This window comes from Lissotriton vulgaris, chromosome 12, assembly GCF_964263255.1.
Source record: "Lissotriton vulgaris chromosome 12, aLisVul1.2, whole genome shotgun sequence".
Lineage (NCBI taxonomy): Eukaryota > Metazoa > Chordata > Amphibia > Caudata > Salamandridae > Lissotriton > Lissotriton vulgaris.
This window is the reverse complement of record NC_141700.1, coordinates 740,380,394-740,393,968: the sequence shown is the minus strand read 5'-3', so window position 1 is coordinate 740,393,968 and position 13,575 is coordinate 740,380,394. Positions and strand designations below refer to the sequence as shown.

The window sequence follows — 13,575 nt, the reverse complement described above, 5'->3', positions numbered from 1 at the left end:
AGAGTGATCTGATGGGTACTCAGGGACATGGCTAACTTCTCTCATGCTACTCACCAGCCTTGAATCCATCAAGAAGAAGTCAATTCTAGATGTATCTGTAATGTCTGACATTCTGCCTTCTAAAGTCTCACAGGTTTCTTGAATCTTACTTTGATTTCTCTCTGAGATCGCAAACTTATTTCTGATCTCTAATGATGGTGTATCTAGTATCCAGATCAAGCCTGGCTGCATCTGGGTATTTCCAGTTGGACCAGGTACAGTAGCTCCTATAGTGGAGATCGAGTCTTGACCCCCCCTCCTCCATTCCCCCTAATATTTGAAATCTTTTAGCAGTAGGGACATATTGGTGTATTCCCCCTGTTTTTTGCAAATCTAATGAACTTTAAAAAACAATCTCAAAAAGGGTGTTATTATTGTAACTCGCTCTGTTTTCTTTTTTACATACAATTTTCTGACAAAAGATACTCAGGGGTCTGGGGGCCATCCACCGTACAGATATTATTATTCTTTAGAGCATATCTATTTGGCTGCCTCGGACATTTTTGATATCTGGCACATCTGAAAAAATGTCTACCTCCCCATGAGTTACTTTAGCAGGTAGCTCAAGCCCATCCTCCACCAATTTCTTCTTTTTTCCCCTTCTTTCTGTATTTTTTCCTCACCACCAGCATCCAAGGATGTTGATGAGGCCCCTTCAGCCTTGCCCCAGCTCCTTCTTCATCTTGGGCTCATGTGCGGGAGAAATAGGGGTGGCACTTCTCCATAGCCGGAAGACCGCTGGTGCCTTGTAACTATGCCCTGACTCAAAGGCTTCTGGTCCCCAGGCAGGAGTCAAATAGTTGGATATCGCCTCACCAAACAGGTGCCAGGCTTTCCAGGAACGCCCCAGTAAGAAATCGGTGAGACAACATGCCTCTCCCTCCGCAGTTCACCGGCAGCCTGAAGCACCCACCTCCTACCCGTAGGAAAGAATGGGCCAGATGTAGGAAGGCCCTTACCGGTCGGTAACGGCCGAAATCGGCCGTTACCGACCGGTAATAGCCTTTTCTGATGTAGGTGGTATATTTACCGATTGGGTAAATAACAAATCGGTATTTACCGATTTGCTATTTACCGAATCATCATTTACCGATTCGGTATTTACTGAATCGGTAAATGAGATGTAGGAAGCACTTTAAAGAGTGTTTTTTGTGCTTTAAGGAATCATTATTTACCACCAACTATTAGTTGGTGGTAAATAACGAATACCTGTGTAAATGCAAATCTGTGCATTTACACCTGTGCCATGTGACAGACATACATGCCCTTAGAGCATGTATGTGTGCCACATGTGCACACCAGCACTATTCAGGGGTGCAACAGGGTGTCAAAGTGACACCCTGCCACCCTTGACTCTTTCCCAATTTTACCGAATCGGTATTTACCGATTCGGTAATTGACATTCATTCCTATGGGCCTGGAGGCCCATAGGAATGAATGGCAATTACCGAATCGGTGAATACCGAATCTTAACGATTCGGTAATTTTTACCGAATTTTTAGCTACATAGCATTTACCGATTCGTAAATACCGAATCGATAAAATTCGGTATTTATGAATCTGTAAATACTATTTACCTACATCTAGCCCAATGTCCGGTGTGCGCCGTCCGGCATCAGCCAGAAGACGCGACGAGAGCGTACAAAGACCTAGGCAGAAGTCGAAGAAAGGTCCCATGGAGAACCAAGAATGATGCCAGCAATGCATCAGCCCAGGTAAATTAACCTGACTCTGCCAGTTCGCATAGCCGGGTCCACGAGGTCAGGAACGAAGGGAGGTAGAAAGGAGTTTGGCTGCCGGGATACTAACCCACCTCCATGTTCCACCAAGCTCGTAGGTTATTCCATATGAAATATTTTGCCCGTATCACTAATGTTCGCTGTTATAGACAAACCAAGTCTCTCTGATTCCTTTTGCTATTAAATTACGTATGGTGATTTGTATTCATGTGGAAATGTTCTTTCCAGGCATAATACACTAAACGTGTACTTGTGATCCCAATCTTTTTAGTCCATACATAATAAGAGCCATGGGGCACCTTTTTTCAATTGAGGAGAAAACAATTTTTGATTCTAATGCTACTATTGGGAAGCTAGATGGCAAGTTGAGCAGGTATTTCCAGAACTTTCTTCAAATGGGCTTACTCTTCAAGTGGACTTATCCATTTCCCATAGAGCTGCTCTATATGCATTTTGGCCTCCGACTTTTGCCTGGAATACATTATCAATAAAGCTTAAGAACCGGTGACTATGTTTGCGTGCTAATTGTAAGATGGTATTTGCAGCAGCTTCATATTTCTTAGAAGTTGATTGTATATGAGTTTTACAGCTTATAGTTCAATCCATTATCACGCCTAGATACTTGAATGATGCCACTTCTTCAAGTTTTAATTCATTTATGAAAAAAGAATGCTTCCTAGAATGCTTAGTCCTGATGATCATTATCTTAGTTTTCCCTGTATTGATTATTAGATTTTATCTTTTACAGTATTCTTATAGTGACACTAGCTGTGCTAGCAAACCTGAATGGGATTTTAGTTATCAAAATGGAGTCATCAGGCTAAAACAGGGCAGGGACTCGAAGCTGTTCACTCTCGGGTTGTCATCAGTGGCTTTTCTAACTGCATGGTGCAGATCATTCATATACAGAGAAAACAAAAGTGTGGCCAAGAGACAACCTTGCTTGATCCCTCAATTAGTATATAGGTTTTTGCTTATATGCCCTGTTTGGTTGTCTTACCTGGGAGGAAGTCTCAGTATACAAAATCTGGATTAGTGCCAGGATCCCATGATATGGGCCCATTAGTTTCTCACAGAGTCAATTTCTTGAGACCAAATTAGAAGCTGACCAAAAATCTAGAAATACCACGTACAAGGGCATTTTAATTAATGTGCAAAATTACAATTTATGTGTGTGAATATCTGATCAATCGTTGATAATCCTTCTCTGAATACGTCTTGTATTGGTGAAAGAATATCCCTTTTGGTGAGCCAATCATCCAAGGCATTCAGAATCAGTTTAGAGACGTTTTAACAGTCTATGTCAATTAAACGTATTGGATCCAAAGGACTTTGTGTCTTTGACCCTTCTTATATAACAACACAATTATACTGTTCCGCCATGAATCTGGGCAGTTCTTGGTCACTATGGTCTCTGCAAAGACTTTTCAAAGTATTTAAGCCCTCCAGTCGGCATCTGCAAGAAAGACCTCTAGGTGTATCTTAAGAAAGATCTCTGGGGGTATTATCAATACCCAGGAGGAATTAAGCTGAAGAGGACACAGGAAAGGATTGCAGAATGAGGAAGATTCACTAGAATCGAAGAATGAAAATAACCAGAAGGGTCAGGAGCATTGAAAACTTGGGCTAGGAGCTTGAAGAGTTGTGACACAAGTCATAGACTGGATTGGCTTCCTTATATAGGCCCAAAAACAGGAAGTAAGCAGGAACCATTTTGTATTGGGGACAGGAAAAGAGTTGAATTTCAGTGTCAGCCATATTGCATTGGGTTAGAGTTAAGCCCCGAACTTCTTACTAAGGATCTCTGGAATTGAGATGGCGTAGGGAAATGGAGATGCTGATAGCGTCCTTCAGGTCACAATTGTAGGAATGGCTACACCGGTGGTTCAGCTGCTCTATGGTGAGTGCAGACATGCAGCACTGAGATCCGCTGTGTGTTTCTAGTGCTCCCCCCTTGTACCAAGTAATGCGTACCACCTCCAGACAGGAGTTTGGGGGATCAGGTAGGGCGTGATTTGGCAGTTCCACATTCTTGTTAAAAATTGTGTTATACTTTAGAGGTGCAAGCCAATAAGCAGGTTTAATCACATGAGTGGTTGAGTGTTGTGTTTGTTGGGGGGCTGCTGCTCCATGATTGCTGTTCTATGCCAGCCACCCCAAGGAAAATGGTAGGCATGGAAGAATGGTAGAGCAGGGTAACTTCCAAGTTCCATGTTGTGTCAAGGATGTGGGCTTAGAGTGATCTCTCATCATCTTTCATATTCTCTTTTACTGTTTGTAGGAGCTCAACCCACTGCATCGCTATACAATTTTCCACTAACCCTTGCTTCTCTGCTCTGTGGCGTACCCAACTCCCTGCCACAGACTAATATTCAACATCTGTTTCATGCGATGTTCCTTGGGGGCATTGAGGACTTCAATGTTATAGTTATGGCTCACTTACCTAGCCTAAGTGACAGATCACTGATTTTCTGACATTTATTTTCTTGGGTCAGAAGCCTGCATCCATGAAACAGCATCTACAGGTTCCAAGTTAGGCCTACCTGTCACTAATGATTATGGCGAACTCACAATTAAGCTTTCAGTCAGCACTATCATGCTGAGATTGTAACATATACATCAGGCTTCCTGTTTAGGACCCTTACCAGGTTTCAAATGAGGCCCCAAGTGGGACTCAGTTCCAATCAATCAATCAATCATTATTTCTAAAGCGCTGCTCTTCATCCCCTTAAGGCATCCGGGTGCTGAGGTCTCGCTGGTCTTAGTCTAAATGCCAGGTTATAAGTCCCCTTCTGAATTTCACTAGGGAGGGGGATGTACGTAGGTTGAGGGGTAGGCTGTTCCAGGCCTTGGCAGAGAAGTAGGAGAAGAAACAAACTACGCTGCGGCTACAGTGAATGTGGGGGGTCTGTGCAAGGGTTAGGGAGGCAAAGTGTAGGTATTTGGCAGGTTGGTGGACATTGAGTACAATCTTAAACTAACCCTTTCTTCTGTTGATCTACAGACACTCTGATTTGTATTCAGTTTCTGCTTCCTTTCTGACTAAAGCTCAAGATTTAAAACACAAAGAAAAAGGCATGAGGCTATGCTTTGTGTGTATTAAGTTAGGGACAATGTTTTACCAAGGCTTGAAGAATAGGTATATTCTATCTGAGCATTAAATATGGTACACAGGATGTTGTAACCTAGTCCAGTGAATATTGACATCTCCCCTAAGAAAGTTGCCTTACTTTTTTCAGATTTCCAAAATGAGTTATCTTTGTAATACCATCAACAGCACATGGTCTTAGTCTACTACACTGAACTTTATTGCATAATCACATGTTACTATGAAGCATCATGTAAGAACAGTTTGATTTTGTTGCTGCATAATCTAAGGTGACCTGTGCTCCAAACTTCAGTATACCTGTTTAATATGATACCATTGTGTGCATTGGTAAAGGTTCAGAGATGCAGAGGTGGTATTAGTGTGTTGGTTTTGTCAAGATTAATTCTGTCCCGTTCTCACAATTAGTAGTGTAAGTGGAGATTGCTCTCTGTCTTTGATGTCCAATGTCACAAGAGTAAATGCAATAAGACCATAGAATATGTCAATGTGCAATCATTACATTTTCTAATTCTGTTTAAAACCTGTGGTTTATATTTATATTACACATACTGTACTGTATATTTGAATGACTTTATAAGGAACATCATGGTCTGTTCTATTTTTAATGGTTCCATAAATAGGTTTTCAAGAGATAGGGACCATTAATCATTATTTTTTAAATTCTCATGTTTTACACAATATGCATTTAATGCAAAAGAACATGTTCAGCATACCTGCCATGGCTGGAAATCCGTTCTATCACCACATTTCCTATCGATCAATGCTGATGCACCATTCTTGCAGAATTTCAGATTATGTAATGCCCATGCAGTTGCATAAACAGCATTATATACATTGTAGGCAACTCTTGAACTGGATGCAAGTGTGTAGTCATTATGAATGCTCTTTAGATCCTCCTCTCCAGTGCACAGTATAGACCTGTTATCCAAAGAGTCATTGTGAAGTTGATGGTCAGGCCACTTGCATCCAAACACTTCTTCCCAAAACTTTCCTATAAATCCATTGCTTGTTGATGGACGGATACTGGTGAGATGCTGGTCAAATCCTGGCATACTTCCACTACGAATTGCAAACCCTATGGTGCCAGCTAGGAATTCTCTGTATTTTTCCACTGAGAGAGGGGCAGAGGTAGACCAAGCTTCACTGGCTATCCAGGTCTTCCCAGTCACATTATGTGCCACCATCTCATTAATCAATGGAATCAACCCAGCATCACTGCTGAATATGACAATGGCATCAGCAGTCGAGTTCTTGATAACCTGAATAATATGTAGGGCATTTCTGTCTGCTTGATTTAGGACAATGTTTACTGAGAAGGCAATGCAAACTTCTGTCCTGGCAAGTTCTTGCCTTAATTTCTGAACTCCTTGTAGCCCGTAATCATTGTCTTCAATTATAAGTCCCACCCATGTCCAGCCAAAGTGCACCAGTAATTGTGCCAGCCCATGGGACTGGAAATCATCACTTGGAATAGTGCGGAAAAAGGAGGGGAACTGGTTGCGGTCACTCAAGGCAGAACTTGACGAGAAATAGCTGATCTGCAAATAGCAAAAATCACTTTAGAGCATGTCTTCAGCTTTAGAAATCTTTATGTTGTAAATCATCTTCTACTTGCATTTATCTGTCAATCAATCGTTTTGGTGTCTACCATCTTAGATCATAATATTACTAGTGTTTGTGAAATGACTATTGCAACACATATTTTAATTGGTTACACAATGTTTGTAAAACCTATTTGTAACATGCAGTTGCTGTTAGTGTTAGAAATGTATTCGGGGAGATGAATTGGACCTTAGGTTTTAGAATTGATGGTTTAAAATGATAGCCACTGACCTATTTATATTGTATAGTACTGCAGGATCTGTATGGTGAGGAGGCTGTCAAGTACTCTGTTTTATATTGGGTTACTGGGAATCCTTTTGAAGTGCAGTATGCCATATCTAGGACATGTTGGAGGACTTATTTCAACATGGTGCAGTGTATATCACTGCAAATGAGCATGCGCTATGATGAAAAGAGTGAGAATATAGACATTCATGAATATCTCCATACCAAACTATATAGGTTGCTATCTGCATCTTGTGATTGCTTGATTGAGACAGTAAGGATTTTAATGAACTACAAGGTCTTGGTGATTGTTGGGCATGCTTATACATACAATGGTTAGGTTACAGAGCATTGGAATCCAGATAGAGAAAACTCTTCTGCCTCTTTTTCAAGGGTGGAACAGTCAATATTAGGGCCCTCCTGGCATGGAATGTTTTTTTCATGCTAGGCATTGAGTTGTTTTTGGATAAACAGTAATCAAATATGTAGAATGATCAATGAGGGAGGCGCATTGCATTGAATGTGCTCTTTTTAGTGACAGAAAGCCAGTATAGGGATGTGATGACTGGCATGATGTGAGCCTGCATTCTGAATTATCTTCAATTTTCATGGGATCAAAGTTACAATATCTTAAAACACTGAGAATGAGCCTCTTGAAGATGCTTAGGATGCATCTGAGCCATCAGAAGCAATAAAACAGACGATGGAAAGCTGAAGAATGTAAACATTCACCCCCAGTCAACAGATCTTAAATTAATCCATCCTTTTCTAGCCGATCATAGCCCCATCCCAAACTGCCATGCTAGGTCCACCATGAACAGGTAAAAAGCATCCTGGGATCGGTTTTGGGGTATCGCCCTTCATAAGTCAGGCTATCTTGAGTCCAGCAGTGCAGTGAGCATGGGACCCACGTCTAGACATACCTTTCCCATTAAGGGGACAAAAGCAAAAAGAACAGATGATGGATGGAATGCTGAACAATGCAAACATTCACCCCCAGGCAACAGATCTGTTTTTAATCCACTATTTTTTTGCCCACCATGCCACCCCAGTTTGGGCCCAGCCATATGCAAATAAGTCTTGACCATGCTCCTCATAGGAACAGACCAGCCTGAGCTACCAAGTCAGGCTCTCTGTGGATTGGAAACATGCATCCTCGGATCGGTTTCTGTCATGAGCCTAAATCACACAATAATGTGATTGAAGAATATCAAGTTGGGGCTTCCCATTCACTCATTAGATTCACTTCCTCCTCCTTAACCCCTTCACTGCTGGCCCGTTTCCGCCCCTGTGCTGTAAACAAATGAACAGGGGCGGGCCATGACGAACCCCAGCCGTCATCAGCACACGAGCACCGTAGTGCATGACGGCTGGGGTTCGTCATCAGCATGCAAGGGGTTAAAAGTACATTGACAGGCCCAAGCCTAGTGCCCCGTAGCCATCGAAAGGCAATGCATAGCACTCTACAAAGCTAATGGAATAAATAAATAAATAGCTATTACACCAGTAGAATGAATCTACACTGTCAACTGTCAAGGAACTAGGTGAGTTCAGGAAAATGCTAGGTAACAGGGGGTATGTCAAAGACTCTGATTAGTCTAGGTCAATGCTTTATGACAGGGTAGCGTGCTTTCTGTAGGGACAACGTAATTCCTGAGAAAGGGTTTAACATATATAAGTGCAACAACAAATGGGTACAAATATAACGAAAAAAAGGTATCATACAAAATATAAAGGAAGCAGATTAAACTCACAGAGTTTAGGGAACCGCCAAGCATCTCCTATGGAGACATAGAGCTGGGTGGGTCTCTGTGCCAGAGGCACAAGCCTGAGAATCGAACTCCGCGCCTGAGCTGACATTCTGAAGAGCGGTCGGGGCCGTGACGGAACCGTTCCATCACAAGCATAGCTCACCCGCGGGCTGTGACGGAGCGGTTCCGTCACGAGCACGGGACCGCCGCGCGGCCCGCCTCCCCCTTAGCGCTGCTGCGGAATAGCCGCCGCAGCGAAGGGGTTAAACAAGCACGAGAAAGGGCATCAGGAAACAAAACAGAGAATGCAGACACAGGAACTGGGTTCAGGACAAACAGGAATGCCATTAAGTTCAGGATCAAAATGGAATCGAAACCAGAAACAGGACTGAATGCACAGAATTATGGATACTGGAAACAAAGCAGGAAATATGCATACTAATTACAACAGGACTGAAATATTCAGAGGAAAGACACAGGACACAAGGTAAGGGATCTGCAGAATCAAGACAGCCCAGGAAAAGTGCAGTCAGAACCTGAAACAAGACAATTACATAAAAAATAAACATGGTAAATTGGAGACAGAAAACAGACACAACTAGCTAATCTGGACAGGAAATAAAAACAAGTAATAGCAATACAAACTGAAACAAGGGGAATCATGCAACTATAGATACAAGAGTTTTAAAGAGCATAATAGAATCAGCATTAAGTCAGATGCAAGCCACTGAACACCAAGCTTTCAGGGATGACATTGGTTGAAGATTAGGAGATGAGCCCAGGTGCATGTAAAGAGCCAGATGCAAAGAGTAAACCATGCTCAAGGAATCACTGAATCCCTGTTGAAGAGACAGCAGTATTCAGACTTGGGAAGGAAAAGCCCAGGAAAATCAACAAGCACAAGACATCAAGTCAAGTCAAGTCAAGTCAAAGATTTATATAGCGCGCTACATACCCGGAGGGTCTCAAGGCGCTTGAAGAAGGGTGGGGAATTACTTGTCGAATATCCAAATTTTAAGTTGCTTTCTGAATGCCAGGTGGTTCTGAGTGAGACGGAGGTGAGTGGGGAATGAGTTCCAGGTTTTAGCTGCGAGGTAGGAGAAGGATCTACCTCCCATGGTGGTTTTATTGATGCGAGGTACGGTAGCAAGCGCTTGGTTGGAGGATCGTAGTTGGCGGGAGGGGGTGTAGAAGGAAAGTCGTGTGTTGAGGCATTCGGGTCCAAGTTCGTAGAGTGCTTTGTGTGCGTGGGTTAGGAGGCGGAAAGTAATCCTCTTATTGACGGGGAGCCAGTGGAGGTTTTTCAGGTGACTAGAGATGTGGTCTTTACGTGGGATGTCTAGTATGAGTCTGGCTGATGAGTTCTGGATGCGTTGGAGTTTTGCAGTGATACCGGCGTATAGGGTGTTTCCGTAGTCCAGGCGGCTGGTGACCAGTGCATGGGTGACCATTTTTCTGGTTTCGGTGGGGATCCAGCGAAATATTTTTTTGAGCATGCGAAGAATGTTGAAGCAAGATGATGACACGGCGTTGACTTGTCTGTTCATAGAGAGTGAGGAGTCCAGGATGACGCCCAGGTTCCGTGCGTGGTCCGTCGGGATGGGTGCTTTTCCAAGGGCTTCTGGCCACCAAGAGTCATCCCAGGCGGAGGGGGAGGTACGTAAGATAAGGACTTCTGTTTTGTCTGAGTTAAGTTTCAGACGGCTGTGCTTCATCCACTCGGCTACATCTTTCATTCCTTCATGTAGGTTGGTTTTGGCGGTGTTAGGGTCTTTGGTGAGTGAAAGGATCAGTTGAGTGTCATCCTCGTAGGAGATAATGTTGAGGTTGTGTTGGCGTGCGATGGTCGCGAGGGGGCTCATGTATACGTTGAAGAGAGTGGGACTGAGTGAGGACCCTTGTGGTACGCCGCAGATGACTTCAGTGGCCTCTGAGTGGAATGGTGGGAGGCGGACTCTCTGGGTTCTTCCGGTGAGGAACAAGGTGATCCATTCCAGTGCTTTTCCTTGGATTCCGATGTTTCTGAGGCACTGTAGAAGGGTGCTATGGCAGACTGTGTCGAAGGCTGCGGAGAGGTCGAGGAGGATGAGGGCGACTGTATCTCCATTGTCCAGTAGAGTTCGAATGTCGTCTGTTGCTGCGATGAGGGCGGTCTCTGTGCTGTGTTTGGCTCGGAAGCCGGACTGTGAGGAGTCGAGGGATTTGTTGGTTTCGAGGAAGGCGGCGAGCTGGTTGTTGACAGCTTTCTCGATGACTTTGGCCGGGAATGGGAGGAGCGAGATGGGGCGGTAGTTTTTGAGTTCGGTGGGGTCAGCTGTGGGTTTTTTCAGAAGGGCGCTGAGTTCGGCGTGTTTCCAGCTTTCTGGGAAGGTGCCGGATTTGAAGGAGCAGTTGATGACGTCTCGAAGGTGTGGTGCTATGATGGAGTCTGCTTTGTTGAAGATGTGGTGAGGGCAAGGGTCTGAGGGGGATCCTGAATGGATGGAGTTCATCAGGCGAATGGTGTCCTCAGTGGAGATTGGGTTCCAGTCATTAAAGATGTTCGAGGGGGGTGAAGGTCCTGCAGAAGGTTGGGTGGGTTGGTCTCCGGGTCGGTTGTCGAAGCTGTTGTGGATGTCTGCGATTTTGTTGTGGAAGAATGAGGCTAGGGAGTCGCAGAGGGCTTGAAAGGGGGTGATGTCGTTGGAGTTGGCTGAGGGGTTGGTAAATTCTTTGACGATGTTGAATAATTCCTTGCTGTTGTGGGCGTTGTTGTCTAGTCGGTCTTTGAATGCGGCTTTCTTAGCAGATCGGATTAGTTGGTGGTGTATGCGGGTGGCGTTTTTGAAGGCGTCCCTGGTGCTGGTGTTTGGGTCTTTTTTCCAGGCCTTCCCTAGGGAGCGACAGAGTTTCTTAGATTTCTTAAGATCATCGTTGAACCAGGAGGCGTTTTTGCTGCCTAGTTTAATTTGACGTTTTTTCAGAGGTGCTATGATGTCGGCGCTGTTAGATAGCCATTGGGTGAGGTTAATGGCTGCTTGGTCGGGGTTTGAGGAGTGGGCAGGGGGGTTTTGAAGAAGTGATGAGAATATCTGGTCGATGGTGATTTTGTTCCAGTTTCTTCGCAGAGTGGGTTGAGGATGGTTGTGAGTTGTGGTCTTATTGTAGGTAAAGTGTACGCAGTTGTGGTCCGTCCAATGGAGAATAGTGGTGTGACTGAAGGAGACATGTTTGCTGGAGGTGAAGATAGGGTCGAGTGTGTGACCTGCGATGTGGGTGGGCGTAGTGACAAGTTGTTTGAGTCCGAGGTTGGCGAGATTGTCCAAAAGGGAGGTGACGTTGCTGTCATTGCTTCCAGGTGAAAGTTGAGGTCTCCCAGTAGAATGTATTCCTCTGAGGGGAGGGCGTGTGGGGTGATAAAGTCAGTGATAACATCGCTGAATTGTGCACGGGGTCCTGGAGGTCGGTAGAGGAGTGTGCCTCTGAGTGTGGTCTTGGGGTCGGTGTGGATCTGGAAGTGAAAGTGTTCGGCGCTGGCAAGGTTGACGTCTGAGCTGGTTGAAATGCGGATGGAGTTCTTATGGACAATAGCGATGCCTCCTCCTGTTTGGTCGGTGCGGTCCTTACGAATGATCTTGTAGCCTTCCGGGATGGCAATGGTGATGTCTGGAGCTGATGAGGCGTTCATCCATGTCTCTGTTAGGAAGGCGACGTCGGGAGAGATGGAGTCTAGTAGGTTCCAGAGGTCGATGGTGTGTCTGTGGACTGAGCGGGTGTTGAGCAGGATGCATTTTAGGTGGTTGGAGTCAGATCTCTGTTGTGCGTTCGTGGATGAGGAGTTTATCTTGGTGTCGTCAAACTTGCAGGAGTAGCATGTGAAGGGTCCATGGGTGTGTCTGGGAGCGGCTTGGGCGCAGTTGGGGAGTCGGCCGGGGTTAAGGGCTAGGAGGGTGGAGGCGTCGTATGTAATGCGGGAGGGCTGGGCATTGCAAGGACCAGGGGGTCTGGCGCTGGGCGCGGCCTTGGCGTGGACGGGCGTAGACGGGCTTACCTTTGGCGCAACTTCGGCGTGCAAGGGGCGCGAGAACGCTGCGCGTGAACGCTGCGCGTAGGTCCTACTGACATAAGTTGGGAAGTGGAGGGGGGCGGAGCGTGGGAGGGTGAGCTGGGAGGCGTTAGCGAAGGGGGAGGGAAGGGCTGCAGGCACAACAAAATGGTGGGCTCACAAACAACAACAGGACGCTATGCGAGGGCAATGTAAATACACATCAACAAATGCGAGGACTCAAAACAGCAGCGCTATGCACACAGCAATTAATATTGTAAAGCCTGAAATGGTCAACTACAGTAAACAGCGCAATGCACGTAGGACCAAGTATCTGCAATTAACTACGCAAATGCGGAGCGCTACGCTGGAAACTGGGCGCTTAATCAAGAATGAGAATGCCAAATAGAAATGATAATGCCAGTGGATAGTCAGCGCTACGATACCACAGTGGCGCTTGTAGGTTGGGAGGAAACAGGAGAAATTGGAATGGAGTGCTGATCAGATATAAGAGAAAATTGCAGAATACAGTTATAAAAGGGTCTGAATTGCCACAGCATGCATGAGCCAAAATGTTGAAAAAAGACCCACAAACAGGACCTGATCTAGACAGGGTTTGAAGACAACAAGAGCCATGATGCATCATGCAAGTAGTGCTGATATCTGAACTGAAATATGAAGGTGCTTTGGGAATGCAAGGTGTAGAAGTGTATATTGTGTAATACAGATATGAAGGGTATACAGACATGATATCGACTCATACATATAGAAGGGCAAAAATATCGAATGGACCGAATATAGTGGTAAAAAATATCGTTTTGAAGGTAAGTAATTTAATATCGATTTTTAAAATATAGAAAGTTAAAATATCGAAGTATATAATATAGTAATTGAGATATATCGAATTTTTAATAATATCGAAAAAAAATACATGTATTTCTTTATGTTATTTAATTTTTGTGTAATTTAATTCTGTAGCGGGTTGTGGGTTTATAGGGGAATAGGGTGGGAAGTAATTTAATTGTAATTAATTAAATGTGTTAATTTAATTATTGGTATTTATTTTGAATTAATTGTTAATTAATT

At 44.4% G+C, this 13,575-nt stretch overlaps 1 protein-coding gene across 1 annotated transcript in view; it reads right to left on the bottom strand.

The window, feature by feature from the left end:
• The window catches only part of LOC147678480 (vomeronasal type-2 receptor 1-like), a 186,028-nt gene that overhangs the window by 58,627 nt on the left and 113,826 nt on the right, over positions 1-13,575 (bottom strand). The window contains exon 4 of the mRNA XM_086945657.1: positions 5,601-6,425. Coding sequence (XP_086801783.1) covers positions 5,601-6,425 — 825 coding nt within the window. The remainder of the gene's footprint in view (positions 1-5,600; positions 6,426-13,575) is intronic.